The following is a 22,166-nucleotide window of genomic DNA, read 5'->3' on the forward strand; positions in this document are numbered from 1 at the left end:
CAAGTATTTTACTTATAAAAAACCTTTCTACCCAACTTTTCACCTCCATAGTGGTATCTCCATGGCTATTTACAGCGGCAATAAGACAATAAACATGGGAAGCAGCTACCATCACTGAGAGATACTAAAATTAACCACCACCCACTTTATAAACAGAAGTCAAGTCAACAGAACATGTCAGTGAAAAGTGCATGTAATTAAAAAACCAAAACAAAACATTTGACATCTAGTACACCTACGAAGGAGGGATGCAGCAAACCAGGACCAAAGCTCAGTGGTAGGACATTCGTTTTGCAAGCAGAAGATCTCTGGTCCAATCCCCAGCATCTGTAGATACAACAACCTGCCATGACAATTGCGGAAGTGGCTAGGCAAAGTTTTTCATCTTCTACCCCAGTTCAAAACTTCGCCCTGAGTTTTCTTCATGCAAAGCAGATGTGTTACCACTGAGCTAAGTGCAGAGGTCTTACTGCCAGCTACATGCATTTAGGCTCACACTGCTTGTCTCCAGTTCAGAAAAGCTGGGAAGTGAGGGGCAACTACTCAAATTGTTCTCATTTCAGAAGCGCAATTTAGAACCGATGAAACGTCATCATTTCTTTCCTTACACTCCTTGGAAGTCACTTTGAAAGGGACATTTAAAATTACCCACCTCTCAATAGCGTTGCAAACACTGGTCTTAGGCTTGATGCTCACGCCGGCGACTGTGTTCGCTGTCATTGTGTCAGCACATGGCATGGCTGCAGTCTACCTAGGAGGGGGGGGGGAAATCAGAAAAACACATCAAGTACAGTCATAATGGGTCTATGGACCGCAATAAAGTTGTGTGTGTGTGTGTGTGTGTGTGTGTGTGTGTGTGTGTGTAAATAATAATAAAAAAAATACAGCGCCATGCATTCCAAATTCTAGCATAACAGGACAATGGATTCTTACTCTGGTCCTTATTGCTAACATAAAAAATACGCGAGTGCCAAGTCAAAACAAATTTATTTGATTTTTTTAATACCATGAAGAAATATCATTTTGGGTCACTATTTCCACAAGGGCTAAATATCACACCTGTAGTCCAATAGCACACATTATAAGTCTCTCCAGTGTTTGGGCAATGTCAGTCTGGCTGCAATGAACAAGTGGCCAATTAATGGTTTAGCTTTTATTTTTTATTTCAGTGCTTTTAGCTTGCTTGGACAAAGGGAAGCAAATGTTTCAGTAAATGGAAAGCCAGATGATGATCCCAGACAAAGCCACTAAATGAACAAGCTTTTGTTGAAAAACTTTAGAATAAGCTAAATTTAAAAGATAGAAGTAGTTGTAGCACTAAAGCAACAACACGATTCTTCCAGGGATAAATCCAGAATTAGTTACCCGGAGGAGTCTACATATTCTTCACATGTTGCCAACATTTGCATAGCTTGCCTTGCCAAGTAAACCCATTAAAATACCGTAGACTCAAGGAATACTATCTGTCCAAGCGGTAGTATGCATTCAAACCACAGCAATGCTTTGACATCCTTCGACATCCAAATGTCGCTCTCAGCATAAATATAGCTCCTGAAGCCTTTCTGCTTTGATGGCTGAAAGTAGGACACAAGTGCATTTTAGTGACTGAGTCAGGAGGGGATGGAAAAAGCTGCAGGGCTCACATTTAACTTTTGTTGGTTGCCCCACGTTTTTCTTTGATTGGAAGTAGTGCAGAGAGTGAGCACGCCGATTTAAAAACCCACCGAATTTTTAAAATGCCTTTAAAAAAAAAAAGTTCATACAAAATGCTATGAGCGCTGTTGGATTAGGGCCAGGGAAGCAAAATAAAAGTCCAGATGTTTGCTTCCACTTAGAAATCGTAAGCAGGAGAAGTAAAATAATTGGTTACATTTCTATTCGTCTTTCCTCCAAGGAGCTCAAGATGACACACGCGGTTCTCTTCCTCTCACCCACTTTATCGCCACAACATCCCTGCAAGGGAGGTTTGGCTGAGAGCGAGTGGCTGGCCCAATAGCAACGTAGCGGGCTTAATGGCAAAGGTTTTGAATCCGGGTCTCTCCCATCCTGGTGCAACCCTCTAACTATTATGCAACACTTGCTCATATGGACACCATAAGAGGAAGGCACAGGTCCCCAAGCCATTGAAAGTGTTGTGTACTGAAGTTCTCACCCTGGGCCAGCGGGGGATACTGTAGATAGTTATGCAAATGAAGGATCGAAAGTGACGTTCAGTGATTGGATGGTTTTAGAAAGTTGCTACAGTGGCAAGGTACTGGAGCTCTGTGTGATCGGGCTGGCTGAGCCCTTCAGTTCAGTTCTGTTCCAGCTTACAAATAAAGAGCTGCTTTGGAGAAATCGCTGTGTCATCTGATATGTTCACCCACAACTTAACAGAAAGTAACATTTAAAAACTCTTAAAACAACAGGGGTAGCTGCGGCATTGCCTGCCTCTAATTGCAACGCCAACCCTAACCATTTGGTGCTCAAGGCTTTGGTGCAAATGCACTTCTTCACTCCATAGAGCTGAAGCAAACCAATTCTCTAAGCCAGGGCTCCCCACTCCAGGTATACAAAAAGATCGTGCTTTGGAAGTGCAGCACCACAAGTGGGAGGAAAGCCCTCTGGTGACCTGCTGCCAACTAGGAGGAATTAACACACATTTAATCACACAGCAGACTGATCAGGCAGAAAGGCTCCTAATGAGCCAAACACATTCCCAGGGCAACAGAGCATCAGCCACAGGGCTGTTCAGGCCAAGAATGAATATGGCCTCTAAGAAGGATCTTCTAATGAAGGGCTGTTCAGGTCACTGTTCATTTTTCTTTCTAAAGTAGTTTCAGAGAAGTTTTTTTTTTGGGGGGGGGGGGCTGTCCTGCAGGTGAGTGTGCTTCTATACTATATTCAATGCAATTGTGGGGAAAGGAGAATTTACTTGCTCTGAAAAGTAGCTCTGGGTCTTTAAGAAGCCCCTCTTCTCTCTCCCACCCCCTGCTCTCTCATTACTTCTGAAGACAGCATTATACAAAGCCAGTGAGCTAAAGAAAAAAGAAAAGAAAGTTTTCGGGGGGGGGGGAGCTCATTGTCTCTTACACAATACTTGTTAAAAAAGAGAAAGAAAGAAAGAAAGAAATAACCCAAAGCCTCTGGAGTCTGTCCACTTTGGAAATTTTTCCTGCCATGGACAGAGCCTGGCAGGAAAAAAAGAAGTATAGTTAGCAGTTCTTCTCGCTTATGTGTATACAACAGAAATAGCAGCTTCATTTATGGGAGTCCAAGATTTGGGATGGGGGTTGGGGAAGAGGATAAGGAGAAAAAGAATTTCGAGGGATGTAGCTCAGTTGGTTATGTGGTCTAAACCACTGAGCCTCTTGAGCTTGCCTATCAGAAGGTCTGTGGTTCGAATCCCCACGTCGGGGTGAGCTCCTGTTGGCTCTGTCCCAGCTTCTGCCCACCCCAGGAGTTCGAAAGCACACCAGGGCAAGTAGATAAATAGGTACCGCTGTGGCGGGAAGGTAAACAGCATTTCCATGCACTCTGGTTTCTGTCATGGTGTTCCGTCGCACCAGAAGCGGTTTAGTCATGCTGGACACATGATCCGGAAAGCTGTTTGTGGACAAACCCTGGCTCCCTTGGCCGGAAAGCGAGATGAGCACTGCCACTGGCGGACGAAGGTGGGGGAGGCGGTCCATCCTGAGTGCCATCAGGGGGTGCCATCATGGTCACCCCCGCCCCCGGGACTCTCGGCACTCGCTGCTGGGACACTGACCGCTCATGTCCCAGGACGCTCACCGCTTGACACGCGCCACGGCCCCCGCAAGTGGCACGCCACGCCCCCTGGGATGCACGCCAGCCATGCCCCCAGATGTACGCCATTCCCACCGCTTCACCACTGAGCACCGCAACCCCATAGTCGCCTTTGACTGGACTTAACCGTCCAGGGGTCATTTACCTTTACACTGACTGTCAGCAGTTCTCTAGGTTTAACACAGCAGACATTCCCAACCCTATCTGGAAATGCCAGGGATTGAATCTGGGACTTCTGAATGCAAAGCAGGTGCTCTACCACTGGGCTATGACACTGGGCACCAGATCAACGTAACAATAACTTAACACTTGTGTGGTGTATTTTCAAGCATTCAGCATGTTTCACGTGTGTTGTCTTGTTGTAATCTTTACAACAACCCTGCAAGGCAAGTTAATATTATTATCTCCCAGTGTAACAAATGGAGGTGGTTAAGGCTGAGAGGGGAACGGTATGCCTAAAGCCACCTAGGGATCACACACTAGAGGTGAGCTCTGAATCAGGGACTTCCTAATTGACAGCTCAGTTTCTCCGGCCACTATACAGTGGTACATCAGGTTACATACACTTCAGGTTACATACGCTTCAGGTGACAGACTCCGCTAACCCAGAAATAGTACAGTGGTGCCTCGCAAGACGAAATTAATTCGTTCCACGAGTTTGTCGTCTTGCGATTCTTTTCATCTTGCGAAGCACGGTGTTGGGAAAGTTTTGGAAAAGCTTCAAAAATCACCAAAGTCTTAAAAAAACCTCAAAAAAGGCTACCACACCGCGTTCTATGAGTTGCTCCTCGAAGTCAAGTCGCAACTGTATTAACGGTGTTAAGAAAAAGGAAACAAACTTGCAAGACGTTTCCGTCTTGCGAAGCAAGCCCATAGGGAAAATCGTCTTGCGAAGCAGCTCAAAAAACAAAAAACCCTTTCGTCTTGCGAGTTTTTTGTCTTGCGAGGCATTCATCTTGCGAGGTACCACTGTACCTCGGGTTAAGAACTTTGCTTCAGGATGAGAACAGAAATCGTGCTCTGGCAGCACGGCAGCAGTGGGAGGCCCCATTAGCTAAAGTGGTGCTTCAGGTTAACAACAGCTTCAAGTTAAGAGCGGACCTCCGGAACGAATTAAGGACTTAACCCGAGGTACCACTGTACTAGCCCCATCAAGCAAAGGAGGACCCAAGCAGATTATTCTCAAGAGCGGACCTCCGGAACGAATTAAGGACTTAACCCGAGGTACCACTGTACTAGCCCCATCAAGCAAAGGAGGTTCCAAGCAGATTATTCTCACCCATTCAAAAGCCCAGTCTACTTGGAACCTGTGCTGCCTAGATGCACTGAAAGAAACGGAAGTTGGGAAGAAGAGGAAGAGGAAGAACTGTCTGACAGTAAGAGCTCTTCAACCATGGAATGGGCTACCTTGGAAGATGGTGGGCTCTCCTTCATTGGAGGCTTTTAAACAGAGGTTGAACGGCCATCCGTCAGGGGTTCTTCAGCTGTAGCGGCTGTGGAAACTCAGCCAGATGGGCGGGGTATAAATAATAAATTATTATTATATTATTATTATAGTTTCTGCATTGCAGGGGGCTGGTCCAGATGGCTCTTGGGATACATTCCAACTCTACAATTCTATGATTCTACATAAGGTACAACAAGCACCTGGGACATAGCAACACCCATGGAGCAGTCTGCAAACAATGAATGACCACGTCAGGGACACACCATCTCCAAACTGAAAGAGGAAGCTTTCAGTTTTGTTCAATTTCTGTCATGATGCCCCAGAAACTCCTCCATGCATGTAAGTGGTGTATGATTCACTTCCTTGTGGAGTGACCCCAGTTGGAGAGGATATAAGAATGAAGCTACTACACCTGAGGGACCAATGACATGGTTCTCTCCCCACCACCATCTGACCCATCTTCAAACAGTTGACAGTCAGCTGGGACAAAGGCAGGGCCCACAATATTTCTTCATTCACACCCCACATACTCTCCAACAGTATGAGAGGGTAGCAGCTCCCAAACTGCTTTGTTCCAATGTGTGAAAAGGGATCATCAATGGGATGGAGCGTTTTAACATTACGTCTTGGAAATGCAAGGAAAATTATGAGAAAACGTTTCTTGTTAGTATGAAGTGTGATGGGACTTCACGTTCCATCATTGTAATGGGGAGTGACTGCCCATTCCCCCACTAGATACTCTTCATTAACTTCTCCATCTCTGCCGTCTCTAAAACAAGCTTCTCCAACAGGATGTCCTCCAGATGTTTTGGACTACCACTCATCCTTAACTACCTGCCAGGCTGGGAATTGTGGTCCAAAGCATCCAGAGGGCACCAGGTTGGGGAAGGCAGCTCTAAAACCTTAACCAATGAGATAAGGTATTTGCTATGCACAAGGCATAATTTCCGCCAGCTCTTTAGCACTGAACCTAGCACCATTTTGAGAGTGCATGTGCCTCTGGTGTTTTTAAAGAGTATAAGCTCTGAAACAAGACCAAGGGCCTTCAAGTAACAAATCTTCCGAAGGAGACTGAGGGTTTGGCAGGGCGGGGAAAGAAGGAGAACTCTGCCCAGGGCGGAAGGAGAAAGGCAGAGACACCCACCATCCTGGGGAGATCCAGAAACAGCAGGAGCGGAGTTTTGCCTTGTGGTTAACTTTCATGGGCCATAAATTGGCAGTGGGAGAGGGCAGGATGTCAAGTCCCGGCTGGAGGCCCCTCGCCATTACAATGACCTTAGGAATGCCCAAAGCATTCTTGGGAGGGATGTGGAAGGGGACAAAGCAGCCATCTGATACTGTCACACAACTGTCCAAAGGGGAGGGGAGGAAGGGGGCAGGAGAAGAAACGGGATCGCTTATCTATAGGGTGGATGGTAGAAAGGATGAAAAAAAAAAAACGGCTCAACTCTCTCTCACATGCACACAAGGCTACAGATTCCCAGGGCCATGTGACCGGGAGCTTCCTCTTGCCAGGCCAAGTTAGACCCTGCCGTGACCCTTCTCTTCCACACATTAGTTCCTGCCCGTTTCTGTGCTTCCGAAGAGGCGTTTGTTTACTGTCCTATCATAGGCATGCAGGAAGTGGCCTTGAAATGAGCTGTAATCATCTTTCACCAGCAGCCGCTCTTTGGCTCCTTTTCTAATTTCAGTTCCCCCTTCCTTCCTTTCTTCCTATCCTGACATACGCAACACACACACACACCACCCCCGCAATCCACAGGAGCCACTGAAAAAAGAAAGTCAAACCACACAGGGTTTTCCCCTAATCAGGAGGCTATGTCAAAAAGAAGCTCTACGACTCCAAGGTTAGATCTGCAACAGAAACACTTGCAACAGGTTGCTATCAAGATGGACAACTGGACTTTTGGGGAACCAGGACAGGCCAAGTGAATGCCTGCAATTCATTAGGCAGGAATCTGTGTACATCAAATTGCACCAAGTTTCTCAGAAATCAAATGTGGCTAGATATTGGGGGAAGAGCTCTCTCTTCTTCTATTTGTGCAAAGTAATCCAAAGTAACGCAAAGTAACACTGGGAACAATTCAAAGGAAATTCTGGGTGGATTCTGCACTTAAATTTTCAATGAAGCCAGTGCAGTTACATTTTCTGAACTTAAGTTCATATAAGGATTCCCCACCCCAAAGTTAATAGGACAGGGAAGTAGGGGCAGAAAGTCATAATGAAAGGAACATACCCGCATAATATGCAAAAGTCCAAATATGAAGCAGATTTTCAGAAATGAAACCACACTCTTACAAGCTGTACGTCTTGCAACCTCAAATTACAGCAGCTTATTCTTTTATTCTAGATGGTCTGATCTAAATGGTCAACACAGTATTCACTGCAGAAATCTTCCTCTCCTCCTCCATATTTATACTAATACTGTTCTCCATACGTGGTCATGCATTTCACATGCACACAATAATCCTTATAAAAAATGATCAGTTAGACAAGCCAGTAGTGTGTGACTGAGCTAAAGGAAGAAATGAGTCACTAGATAAATAGTAGTAAAGACACCTGGAGAAACTAAGATTGCAGGTTTTAAGTTTTCCCCATCTTACAAAACAGAGGTTTTTACTGGTGTCATAGTTACAGCAGCACAGCATACTGACGGTTAGTTGGGAATGCAAATAGTTTTACTCAACAAATAGAGAGGTAAGAATACCAAGAGGTTAGGGTACATATCTTCAAAGTATAACCAAAATGTTACTGAAACTGAATGTGAATTATATGAATGGAGCATTCTGCTATTGTGATAGGAATTTTATGGTCTTAGATATATGGTAATGTTCATAACTGCACATACATAGATCAACACAGGAAAGCCAACCTGGAACCATTTTGATTCCTAAACTGAGCAAATGTTTCTCTGCAAGGTTAAACTGGAAAAGCCTCCCCATTGTCTCTTTCCTCACAAATTCTGTCTCAAGGATACGTCTGTTTGAATAAGGGTCTGTTGAATAAGGTGTGAGCCTGTGACCTGGCCCAGGAAATAAGTAATTTACCACTACAAAAGAATGGCCAGGCTCCCCAGGAAATCCAATCAAGTAACTTGCCAGACAGGAGATAAACAACAACAGGAGAAAAACAATATTTAAATTTCTGTGATGTAGGTGGGATGTATCTGAGGGGTGGTCTTAGGTTACACCCCTTCTGTGATGTAGGCATAATGTTTCTGGGGGTGGTCTTGATCTAGAGAATGGGAATTTCAAAAGTCTTTATAAGGTCTTGCACACCATCTTTCTGGGTCCTCCTCCTCTCCTGCGTGTGAGGGAGTACCCTGTTGCAACAGATCAATAAAGATCAAGCTTACTAGCTGCTTTGCTTCTCAATATTCTCTGGTTGGCCTCTGTTATTTTCTCCTACCAATAGGGAACCTATGTAAGGACTCTATATGGGCTCTTGGATACCCCATAAGGGAAAAGGGCATATATTTTTATTTACAACAGATGGCGACCACGCACGAAGGGACTTTTGGTTACCCGGATTCTGGAAGCGAGGAAGGACTGGTTATCCAGCGCGCACCAGGCAGTTTGCCAGGAGGAATAACCAGTCTTCCATCGATCCCAGGGTCTGGAAATAACTGGAGGTTCAGCGGGGCTAACCAGAGGAAGCAACGCTTGATCAGGCCGGCCTTAAACAACCAGTCAAGAGATCGTGGGATCACCAGGAACAGCGCATGCGGAAGTGAGTATTAAGTAGGAAACACTGGTAGTGGGTTGGGTTCTCTAAACCACAGCAACCAAAATTCTTTAATTCTTCCTTTTCCCCTCAATTCTAAAATTTCTACTTTTTTCCTCATCTAAAAATTGCCTTCTCCTTTCTGTCCCCTCGATCTCAACACCAGCCCTAACCCTTCGGAGTATGCCCAGGGAAACTTCTTTCATTTTCCTTCTACAGTCTATATGCCAACCTATTCCTTCGGAGTTTTGCCCAGAAAGGTTGTGCAATTTCTTCTGCACTGAAAACTATAACTCCCAGGTGCAGCCGCACCTCTGCCATGGCGATCTTTGTTAGAGATGACCTGTGAGCAGAGAAAGCAAGGGCACCTGATTCCTTTCCTTCTTTGTCATTTCTGAGTCCCAATCTGGCACTGCGCTACGCAAGCGTCCAGTAGGGAACTCTCAGGTTAGATTGTAAGAGGCAGGAGGTTGCTGTGGGCTCCCTGGCTGAGAAATGACCATAGGGGGGGTTGAGATCGCTGACCGCACTGTTAGCTTAGTAGCCAGGAAAGGCCAACAGCTGTACCAGCCTAGTAAGTCAGGCCAGACGAACGGCGGTGTGTCACAGTACTAATTCTCGGAGTTGTCCAAATTGAGTCTACTGTGGGTTATTTATTGTGTTTCCTGAAAAGTGGGGATAAAACCCCGACTGCAGTATAAAAGTAAAAGCTAGCACTATTAAAATTCTTAATAAAATGGGTGCACCTCAATCAAAAGAAATGAACCCACAGACTCCTGCTGGGAAAGAAGCCCAGTTGGTGCTTACTTCCCGCCTGGACTCTGACAGTCCCCTTCAATTTGTGTTTAAGAAACGTTTTTCCTGTGTTTAAATTGTACTTAGGTAACATCCAGCAGCTGCTTATCTTAAATGTGCCATCTAAAATAAAAATGCAAGCTTGCTCCAAGTTCTAAATCTAAGAAAGCCATGTTGAACCTTATCAATCTTAAACAAGACAAAAATTGAGAATGAAGTGTGCAAATGTTTGTTATTTGAGAGAGTCTCTAAAAGAGAGTTTTCCTCCCAAGTGGTAAAATCCTGTATACGTGCTACTTGTGTTCTGAAAGGATTACCCCACCTCCTTCCTCTAGATTAAGTGAGGAGGGTGATTTTAAGTCTATCTAATGGTAAATGATGTTGTGTTGTAACTTTTGAGTTTGTGAGTACACCTGTGTTCCAGTCTATTCTGGAATGTGAAGTTAACCTAATGTTTCTGCTGCAAAAGCCTAGTTGAGCAAAATTGCTGTCTCAAGCTAAAATGCAGTGTATGTATTTCATTAAGCACATGCCTATGAAAGTATGGTGTTCTTTCTAAGAAAATTGTTATTAAATGTAGAGGCTTCCATGGCCAGCAAAATTCTATGAGTCCAGTCCAAATATCAGTCTCTATAAGACTTCCTGGCCTCTTTCTTAGAAAATGCCCCCCCTTGTTTCATTCTGTCTCTCTCATATTTTTTTTCTCTTTTCTTCTCCTTCTTACTTCTGTGCCAAGTAAATTTACTCCCGAGTAAGCTTCCTTTAAAGGAAACTGCAAGGGGGGGGGCATAGATTAGGCTTACTATTCCTCTGCAAGTTCAGGAAAATTTGTTCACTTTTGTATTCCTTTTAAATCAAATCTATGGCTGTTTTAATTATTTGTGAGTGGTTATATCAATTGAATTAACTTTGCTTTATAAGGGATCCTCTCCCTATCTTAGGAAAAATGTTCACTTCAATCTTCCTTTAAAGATACTTTCTCTAGGAACTTGCACTCATTAGTCTAAGGAAGTAAACTCTCACTCAAACTAGCTTCAAGATCTGCTAAAAGGGTTCTGTATAAGTTGGGTACTTTTATTTTCCTCTTCATTAGTACATGATATGCGCATGGCTTGTGATAGGTGCATGGCTTGTGGTCTCTTCCCCAGTTGTGTCTGTGTACATAAGAATGTGTGTGTTTCTGGTAGTACAAATCTTGCTATGAACCCTGTATTTTGGGGTTGGACTAGATGACCCCAGGTCCCTTTCAACTTTCCCAATTTGTGGCTGATGAGTTGAAATTCAGCCCAGATTTGCTCTTTGTTTTTAAAGGTGAGAGGTGAAAGCTGTGATGTTTTGAAGCAGAACTGGTGATATCAGGCATTTGAGTGATTACAGTGTTTATCATTTTGTCTATTATTTTGAATACTTGAATTGCTGAGTTTCTCTTTTTTGTTTTAAAAATCTAACCCTATTTTAAAAATCTACTCCTTACCCTTCCCTTCCCTTATTCAAATTCTAATTTAGCCAAAAGATGCAACATTTTCAATAGTATAAAAGGTTTGCTGAGACATGAACTCTGCACATGCACAGAGGCTAGATCAGCTTACAAAGAGAGAAAGGAGGGGGGAGAGAGGAGGTTTGGAGAGGTGGGCTGCAGGGAGTTCAAAGCACTCCCACTGTGAGTTCCTCTCTTGAGTAGTTTGCCTCCCCAATGGGGATTTAACAGTTTTTTTTGTTTGTTTGTGTATATGTCTATGCATTTTAGGAACAGCATTTCCTGGCAGACTTCTCACATGAAATAATTTTCTCTTTTAACAGGATATGTGAACCCCATTAACAAAGTATTTGTCCCTTCTTTTCTCCCACAGCACAAATGATAATGAGGGGATGCAAACAGTGATTTAAATACTCTAAAAAAAGTAATTGCATTTGTATTTCTTTTGTCTTTCTTCCCTTAAAGCCAAACAGTCACTTTCTTTCTGTTCAGCAAAACAAGTCTGAATCCCTGCTATATTAGTTGATTTTCCTCTATCTCTGACACTTTTTTAGGTTACAAATAATCTGTTTTTCATTTATTAATCAGTTTTTCATTGGGTTGTTAGAATGCCAAAACAGATTACTTCAGGTTACTTCAGGTTGTTTTTTTTAAAAAATAATGTGTGTCTTAGCATTTAATTATTTTTGGTTCCTCATAGGTCATTGTGTGCATGTGCGTGTGCGTGTTACTTTTGGGACATGTCCATCACATGTTGAAAGTCATTTTTATCAAGTTCTACTTATCAGACAGCACATGCTGAATTTTAAGCCTTTTTCCATTGTTTTCCCATTTTTTAGTCCAGTAGTAATCTGTGTGGTTTAGATAATATCTTTGTATTATTTAATAATAATTCTTTTCTGAATCTGATGTCTTTCTTGTATTGTTTACAGTTTTCTTACTATACATGTGGAGTAATTTTTTATTTAATAATTTGAAAAAAACCCCAACAAAAACTAAATGAAGGAAAGCAAACAAACTTAGCAGATAATAACAGTAATTATCTGGAAATGTGATAATAATATTAAAATGAGTAAAATGCTTAACATGCTAAGATTTTATTATTTGCAGCTAATAACTCAAGGAGATTTTCTTGGGGAGGGGGCTTTTGCTCCTTCCTTTTCCTAACTCTGTCTTTTAAGTCCCCCCAAAACCCTGCCCCCTTACAGGATATCACTTCTACAGATGTGCGATGATTAAAAAGCAGCAACAACCCCTCAACTCAGAGTTCTTCACCATCACAAGACCTGCAACAAAGTGCCCACAGCTATCTCTTTCAAAGGATACAGACTGACGGGGGAGTGGGGCTGACAAAGGGGGGAGGAGTTGAATTGCAAAGACATTTTCTCACTTTTGAGATACATACGTAAAAGATCACAATTGTCTCAAGATATGTATCTGATATGTAATTAGTTTGTTGTGTATTATGTGTTATTACGTAGGAATGTTGAAATGTGTCTGACAGTGTGATTTACACAAAGGGGGGGGGGCTATTTTTGTGTGTAATTGGTTTTATGTTTAATGTCTTATTCCTTACACCCCAGTGGAGGATTCTCATACATTTTATACTTTCTAATAACTCACACTATTGTGTAGTCCAATGTTTAGATCAATTTATAACCACATTTCATTGTTCTACCTGGCACTATGCCAACCTTCCCTACCCATTTTAAAAAAAAGTGCCAAAACTTGCTTTACCAAGGAGAAGCTTCTAAGAAACATGAAGGTGGATATGCTTTGGTTTAGCAGGAATGATCCCTTATAGACTTAAATTGACTTATTTGGACAACTGCCCTTGTTAAGAATGGTTTTCTTTTAACAGATTGGTTTGAAGAGTTGAGAACCATGGGGCAAGAAAAATTCAAATTGGACTCAGTTTGAATTGGGCAAGTGTATCCAGGCTGCAATTAGCTTTTTGGTCCTTTAAGTGCAAGTGAGCAACTTCCCATGGGTGCAAGACAACAGCCTATAATAAAATCCCATAGAAAGGCCAAGGCCAAGGCATCTCCCTCACGAGATGTCCAAACCTGTGCCAGCTATGGTGAATGCCAGGCGACATGGTTAAATGAAAGCCCCGAGGGGATTCAACAGACAGGATGTGTTGCTGTAGCACTATGTCAGTGTGAGACCACAGAAGAGCTAGCTTGACACCTGAGAAACACACAAAAATGGCGAAGGACAAAACACCAACTGCATTTTTCAGTCATTAGTGGACCTTCCTGCTAGGTGTAAAGCATAGAACACTATTGAGTAAATAGTCTCTCCCAAAGTGTTAGAATGCCACAAGTAATTTAGTAGCAAAATGCAACATGTGTTATTTTTATATGATATATTTATACAAAGACATCCAAAGACATCCATTTACAACATACGATGTTATTATTTGTGGGGCAAAAATTTTTAAGAAAAATTCTAGCCCCAAAGGGGGGATAATGTGATAGGAATTTTATGGTCTTAGATATATGGTAATGTTCATAACTGCACATACATAGATCAACACAGGAAAGCCAACCTGGAACCATTTTGATTCCTAAACTGAGCAAATGTTTCTCTGCAAGGTTAAACTGGAAAAGCCTCCCCATTGTCTCTTTCCTCACAAATTCTGTCTCAAGGATACGTCTGTTTGAATAAGGGTCTGTTGAATAAGGTGTGAGCCTGTGACCTGGCCCAGGAAATAAGTAATTTACCACTACAAAAGAATGGCCAGGCTCCCCAGGAAATCCAATCAAGTAACTTGCCAGACAGGAGATAAACAACAACAGGAGAAAAACAATATTTAAATTTCTGTGATGTAGGTGGGATGTATCTGAGGGGTGGTCTTAGGTTACACCCCTTCTGTGATGTAGGCATAATGTTTCTGGGGGTGGTCTTGATCTAGAGAATGGGAATTTCAAAAGTCTTTATAAGGTCTTGCACACCATCTTTCTGGGTCCTCCTCCTCTCCTGCGTGTGAGGGAGTACCCTGTTGCAACAGATCAATAAAGATCAAGCTTACTAGCTGCTTTGCTTCTCAATATTCTCTGGTTGGCCTCTGTTATTTTCTCCTACCAATAGGGAACCTATGTAAGGACTCTATATGGGCTCTTGGATACCCCATAAGGAAAAAGGGCATATATTTTTATTTACAACACTATTCATGTGTCTGTCATTCAGTACCTTTGTTAAAGGTGTGCCTGTTCTCCTCGGGAATAAAACCATTGAACACAGTGGGACCTACTTCTAAGTAAATATGCAAAAGATTGTTTTGCAGTTTGATTGCTCTTGTAAAAACGGTTAGATTGGTGGCCTGATTCAGTGTAGGGATGCTATTGTAGACATGCCTTGGTGTTCGCTGAGAGCATCCTCCTAGCAGTTCCTTTACTGCACCATTAACTATTTCCAAGCATTGCCATTAAAATTAATATCCAGGTAAGGTCTTGCTTAGAAATAGTTTGTTTTCATTAATGGTAGAATCATCTCTTTCCATTAGGTGCTATCTCTGCAACATTTTATAAAACTATGTCCATTTCCCCAGCTGACCCCCCCCCCCACCCAAAAAATAAATGCTCCAAACCACTATTTCTGTATCTCCCCACAATCTTGCATTTTTTGGATGGAGGGGCAGCAGCTACAGCCATACTTAGCATGTTAGATAAAGCCATGATGCAACAGAGATTGTATAATGGCATTGAGGTTTATCCTTATTCTCTTACCCAATTCCTTGTTTGAATTTTTCCTGTTTTACAGCTGCACAATGCAGCCTCTCAATTAAACCTTCCAAGAACTCTTTTGTGTGAAATATAACCAGTTTATTCACCTTTGGATTACATTAGAGCCATTTATTTGGGAATTTTCAAAATCCAACATAGAAGACCCCACACACTTTCAAAAAGATGGCATCGTTCCTAGTTTTACTCCTTGTTAAGTATCAAATTGATGCCACTCACTTGTTAAGAAAATGGCATCCTCTTCCTCAGTCATAAGTGGATGTGTGTTTAGATATCTAACCACAGCCACAGGCTTAGATAATACATTGTTTAGGTTTGAGCCACTTCAAAATGCTTAAGGAAAGACACACTGTGTCACCGTTTAGGATTCCTAGAGGGAATTTAAACAAAGCAAAACAAAACAAAGCTTCAAGGTTATCAGACTACGCAAAACACAAAAAGTGACATTCGAGACAACAATAAGTTTATATGTAGAAGACGGATGTGCAGAAGACAAAACGCTAACAGGAAAACCAGGAGTGGTGCTCAGCTCTCATCTGGTAGCCCTAAACTCCTTCCACCCCATCCTTTTCTCTATTTACAGCATTTCCTGTGACAAGGAAGCAGAGACACAAAAGCCCTGCTATGGCCTGTGTGCAGAAGCTGGGTCCCCCATTCTTCCACACAGGTCAGAAAGATTCATTTCCTCCGGGATCTCAGCAAAAAAGAAGCTTGACCTACATTGTATAGAATCAGAAAAGATGGAGAGGAAGTTCCCCAAATAAGCAAATAATGTTCTAGCAAACTAGAAAAGTGGCAGGATTTAGGGTCGGGGGCGAAAGAAAATACACAGCATCTGTTCAACTAACGTATGTGTGTAAAGGTTGGAACTTGCTGATGAGGTGCTACATAAAAGTTCCAAAGTTTCTGGGTTCCAATTCACATCGGCCCCAACAAGAATGGGCAATAGTCAGAGATGATGGGAGCTGGGAGTCTGTGGCATCTGGAGGGCACCATGTTGGCAGCAGGGATAGCCAAGTACAGTGGTACCTCGGGTTAAGTACTTAATTCGTTCCGGAGGTCCGTTCTTAACCTGAAACTGTTCTTAACCTGAAGCACCACTTTAGCTAATGGGGCCTCCCGCTGCGGGAGCACGATTTCTGTTCTCATCCTGAAGCAAAGTTCTTAACCCGAGGTATTATTTCTGGGTTAGCGGAGTCTGTAACCTGAAGCATATGTAACCCGAGGTACCACTGTACATATGGAGGGGAGAGAAATACCCAAACCCTTATTTATCCAGTTCTATTAAGGTGATGCTCTGTAAAGGGTGAGTGACATATATCACAGTCAAATATAATACAGTGGTACCTCGGATTAAGTACTTAATTCGTTCCGGAGGTCCGTTCTTAACCTGAAACTGTTCTTAACCTGAAGCACCACTTTAGCTAATGGGGCCTCCTGCTGCCGCCGCGCCGCCGGAACACGATTTCTGTTCTCATCCTGAAGCAAAGTTCTTAACCTGAGGTACTATTTCTCGGTTAGCCGAGTCTGTAACCTGAAGCGTAGGTAAACTGAAGCGTATGTAACCCGAGGTACCACTGTATTTCAAAAGGGTACAACATGTGAATGCAGTGTATATATGACTCCCATTTCTTTATGAACTAAATACAAAGCCTAGTGAAGAATGGATCGCACCATATATATCAGTGTAGTGGGAACTTGAAAGCCATCCAATTCCCTGAATCCAGGCAGAATCTCCAGAACACGAACGTAGAATTCTTTCAGGTTGGAACATCAGCCTCCCTGAAACCCACCTCTTCCATGAGGTCTTTGACTTGGTCTCAGTTCACATCCCATGGTAAACAAAGCTAAGCACAGAGCCGCATTTGCAGCACATTAATCTCTAATCCTGGTTATCTTGTCCATTCTTGCCCTCTCTCTGCTGCTTTGTTAACCTTGTCTTGCCCCCCTTCCTACTTTCCCCTCCTCAAATGTCTCTTTCTCTGTTGAAATTTAGATTGTAAGATAGATCCTCAGGGCAGTGAATTGTCTTTTGCTACTCTTATAAGGTACCAATGTACTGATGGAACTAGATAGACAAATGCAGTGGCCATAACTCTGTGGTACAGCACATATTTGTATATACAGGCAACAACCAATTCAGCATCCAACTGAAGCAAGACTGTGCATGCGGCAATCATGCCAAAACCAGAAGTGACTTCAAAAATGGCAAAAACAGCCCTAAGAGTCCAGAAAGGGCAAAAAACCCCCACAAAAGCAGCACCTAACAATCCTACAAGCCTTTGCAAATGCAATCCCAGGAACCCTTGTACTGACCGTTGAGGCCTGTGGAGAGTTGGGAGTTTGAGCAAGGAGGTTTGGATGGAGCAATTGTGGTGGAGTTTGGCATCTGGTAAGTGCTGCTGGTTTTAAAAGGGTTTTTTTAAGGGTTTCAGGAGGTTCAGAGGGTGTTTGCAGGCTTTTCCGATGGTGATTCAAATATGCAATATTGTATGTAAACTTGTGGTGCCTTGGAACGTAACCCCCGTGCAAATGGGGAGTTGTCTGTTCAGTCCCTAGCATCCTCACGTAAAAAGCAGTTTAGGAAAAGACGTCTGCCTGAGATATTTCTAATCTGCACTGCTGATCCTAGAAGATGCTTTCATGCTAAGACCAATAGTCAGATTCGGCATACGGTAGCTTTGTATGTTCACACACACAAAAACAAATCAATATGATAGTGTGGTCAAAGGAGAAAACTGTAAGAAAGGAGCACTTCACACAAAACTTTATTCATATGTGGGTATGTAGAGACATATGTGGGTATGTAGAGACGCGGGTGGCGCTGTGGGTTAAACCACAGAGCCTAGGACTTGCTGATCAGAAGGTCAGCAGTTCGAATCCCCGCGACGGGGTGAGCTCCCGTTGCTCGGTCCCTGCTCCTGCCAACCTAGCTGTTCGAAAGCACGTCAAAGTGCAAGTAGATAAATAGGTAAGGCTCCGGCGGGAAGGCAAATGGCGTTTCCGTGCGCTGCTCTGGTTCACCAGAAGCGGCTTAGTCATGCTGGCCACATGACCCGGAAGCTGTACGCCGGCTCCCTCGGCCAATAAAGTGAGATGAGTGCCGCAACCCCAGAGTCGGCCACGACTGGACCTCATGGTCAGGGATCCCTTTACCCTTTACCTTTAGAGACATTTGAGAGTATGGTTTGAGAATTCAACAGTCATACAGAGAGAACCAACTGGGAAATCTACTAAGATAAAGAACACCTGCTGGCATAGTAAGAGCCTCACAATCATAAATTCAAACTCCATTACTAGAGATATCTAAAAGATAATGGAGAAAGTCAGGAATAAGCTAGATCTAGGTTTGCCATCTCTTGCTGCACCTTTTTATAACATTGAACGTGAAGACGGAGGTGAGGGAGCTTATGATTTTAAGACGAAACGAAAAAGCTGACGTCATTATCAGAAGGCAAAGGGGCACTTTTAAAGGTCTGCCTTTTTTGTTCACCCCTGAACCGAGGTCGCTTTGGAAAATGAGAAGCAGCACTGGTGCATGCATTCAGATACCGAGTGTGTCGGCATTGTGCTATAGCTGCCTCTAGTCACAGTCGGCCATCTGCTACTACGGCCAAAGGGAGCACGTTCCCCGCTTTGCTTTTCCAAAGGAATGTAGCTCTGAGAAGCACCATTCCTCCTGAACTAGGGAGGGAAATTTGAGAGTGCCGAGTCCTGCCAGGGGAAAGGAAGTGTGGGGGAGGGAGCACACTGTGATGCCGCAGTTAACTGGGTCATTGTACTGATGGCCAATAAGACAAAAGCAAAACACAGCAGCCTAAAAAGAACGTGCTAGAGGAGGAGGAGAGAGAGAGGTCTTTCCTCCTCCTTTCACGCATCTCTCTCTTTTAGCCTCCCCCATGCATAGGTGTGCCCACACAGTGTCATAGATTCACAGCGCTATTCTCAAAAACAAAACCAATATAAGGAACTGAAGATGCAAAGCCCTTGAAATTTGCAAATGCAACTTTCGGAAGCAAAGAACGGTATGGCCTGGAGAGAAAGAGGTTTTTGGTTTTCTTTAAGCCACTGAAATGTATGTTTTAAAACACCACAGTGAGGGGAACAGGAGGGTCCTACATCTGGTATGCTATTTTTCAGAAGCCTCTTATTTTCCACCTTTGCAGAACTGCAGGGATATTTCTGTACTTCCAAGATATTGCAGCATCCCAAAAAGAAAGTGCTTTGACCATCCCTTGTTTCCTGCTTGGCAGGGGGTTGGACTCAATGGCCCTTGTGGTCTCTTCCAACTCTATGATTCTATGGTCCCATGATGCTCAGGACTGAGGTGTATTTCACATGTCATGGATCTATCAAACTATGGCTTACAAGCCTGTTGGCTTCCAGAGAGGAGCCTGCACCCACTCTACTCCTCCCTGGACCTTTTCACTCAGAGCGGCGCAGCTGCTAAGATGAGGCTTGGGATCATGTGCTGTTTGAAGCCGGAATCACGGTTTAACAGCATCCCTCCTCCTTTACAAGGATCTGTAACCACAGGACAAACCATGGCCACAGATTAGAGTTTAGGAGGAGACCTTAACCACAACTGCAGCTTTGGACAGCAAGTGAAGCCAAGCTGCCCTGTGCTAAAGGAATGGGGAAGGAACAAAGGGATGTGTGAGCTCCTCTCTGGGAGCTGTAGAACATTTGCATGGCTCCAGCAAGTCATTCTTTGGCTTACTGCGATGATAAGTGTGAAGCCATTAACATGGCTAATGTTTTGCCATTAGGGCATGGCTGCTGGTATCTGCCATACCCCACCCAACAAATCCCACGAGGCTTCATAAGGGAGCTGCCAATGGAAGAATTGCAAGGCAGTTCTTCACTTTTGAGTTTAGATAAAAGGATGTCTGTGCATTGTTAGTTAACCATTGACATTAGCTTTACTTAGGGATATTAACTGAACTATTGGCAAGCTTTATGCCCAATAATTTTCTTCGATCTGTTTTAAATGAATTATTACTTGCCGATGGGTGTCCTAGTTATATTATAGTGACAATACAATACAATACAATACAATACAATACAATACAATGAATACAGTATTTCATCATCAACCATCCTTCACCAGCTGGTATCAGGGCAGGTTATAACAATTTCAAATTCAGAATTAAAAACAGTTTTAATGTTTTATATCCACGAGATTAGGGTGAGTCCTGAAAACACAATATCTCAGGTGCCAAACCCAAAAGCTCTATGTTGAAGAAGCCAGACACCCCTCTATGGGGAGGGAATTCCACAACTTAGGGACTGACACAGAGAATTCCTTCTCCTGGGCCGCCGCCACCACTGCTGAACTTCTGAGGGAGGTGGAGCTACCAAGACGGTCCCCTCTGCTGATCTTAACACCTGCGGTGGTCTGCAGGGAAGGAGTTGGTTTTTCAGATATGTTGGTGCATTTAGACTGTTATTTTGCAAACTGTTGTGAGCACAACTCTGTAGAAAATGCAGTAAATAAATAAACCTATGACTATCATGGAAAGACAAACACCACTATCCCAAATGTGTGTGTGTGTGTGTAGATATTAGTAGATACTTGTTGGTATTAAAGAGAAAAAAACGTGCTTATACTTGAGTGGGAAATCACTCAACACCTCTATACAAAGTTCTTTTCTTACTAAAAGTTATACAGTGGTACCTCGGTTTAAGAACAGTCCTGCTTAAGAATGATTTGGTTTACAAACTCCACAAAACCAGAAATAGTGTCCTGGTTTGAGAACTTTACCTCGGTCTAAGAACAGAATCTGAATGGTGGAAGGGCACCGGCGGCGGGAGCCCTCATTAGGGAAAGCACGCCTCGGTTTAAGAACGGTTTCTGTTTAAGAACGGACTTCCGGAAAGGATTAAGTTCGTAAACCGAGGTACCACTGTACTTGGAAACTTGGGGAAAGGTGGCGATCAGTATTTAAGAGAAAGAGATTACCACACATAAAATAAAATTACAGGAACATAAGAGCAGCACTGCTGGACCCAGGCAGTGGACCATCTAGTCATCTGCCAACAGGATGCCCATGGGACGCCTGCAAGCAGGGCCTGAGCACAAGAGCACTCTCCACCCCGCCTTCCTGTGGTTTCCAGCAAGTGGTACTCAGAAGCATCACTGCCTCCAACTCTGGAGATAGAACAAAGCCAATTGTGAGCAAGGTAGTAAGGGACAGAGAGTGGGGCGGGGGGCGGGTAAGCACAATATGCAAACCAGAGCCTCTACATCCAGGCATGTAAAGAATTTAGAATCCCACAAAGATTAACTTCCCCAAATATCTACAGACACTTAATGGAACTGAGCATATGTCAGAGAGAATAACCAAGACCTATCTATTTAGGAAACTGCTGCTGGTCTCCCATTCCTAATCAGTACATTCCCTCCAGCCAATAATACAGAAAGAAAACACATCCATGAAAACAAATAGAAACCAGGAAAGAAAACCAAAAAATGAACCACTTTGCTATCACATGCAACATTTTTATTATTATTTTTTTTTTAAAAAAAAACATTACTAAAGTGTTTAAAAATGCAAACAAATAAGATCAACAAATTTATTTCAATAGCCCAAGTAGCTTATGAGCAACCAAGCCAGCTGAATATGCTTGGGAATAGACAAGAGAACAAAGGTTCTCTCTTCCTCACTGGTGATTCCCCCCCCCCCCGCCCCCATCCGTGGACAGATTAAAGGTCAGATAATACTTAAGGCACACAGACTTATCCATTCACTCACTCAATCGTTTTACTAAATTTATGCCCAACCTTTTCTCCAAGGAGCTATTCAAGTTAGTGCACATAGTCCCTTCCTCCAATTTTATCCTCACACAGCCCTGCGCGGTAAGGTAGGCTGAGACAGTGACTGTCCCAACAACACTTGGCAAGCTTCATAGCCAAGTCCAGGTCTCCCTGGCCTAAGTTCAACACTTGAACCACAAAACAAAATAGGTAGCTAAGGCCACATCTCAACGATATTTCAGGAGGTGATCTGCCATTTTGCTAAGAGGCTGTGACAGGTCCCATCAGCACACAGCCCAATACCCAAGAGGAAATGTGGACTCTTGTTTAAAAGTATTATGTATGCGTGTCCACCATCAGTCTCATGCTATTTCCCCCGATTTAAGTCATCCTCTCCATTTAGGGGGGAAAGATGAAGGCTTTCATTGGCTTATA

General features: G+C 43.2%; 1 protein-coding gene across 4 annotated transcripts in view; it reads right to left on the bottom strand.

Annotated features, from left to right (window-relative positions):
- The window catches only part of DENND2A (DENN domain containing 2A), a 69,528-nt gene that overhangs the window by 35,444 nt on the left and 11,918 nt on the right, over positions 1-22,166 (bottom strand). For all 4 annotated transcript variants that reach the window (XM_077935056.1, XM_077935057.1, XM_077935058.1 and 1 more), the window contains exon 2: positions 653-747. In XM_077935056.1, coding sequence (XP_077791182.1) covers positions 653-738 — 86 coding nt within the window. In that variant the 5' untranslated portion in view covers positions 739-747. The remainder of the gene's footprint in view (positions 1-652; positions 748-22,166) is intronic.

This window comes from Podarcis muralis, chromosome 10 (genome assembly GCF_964188315.1).
Source record: "Podarcis muralis chromosome 10, rPodMur119.hap1.1, whole genome shotgun sequence".
NCBI lineage: Eukaryota > Metazoa > Chordata > Lepidosauria > Squamata > Lacertidae > Podarcis > Podarcis muralis.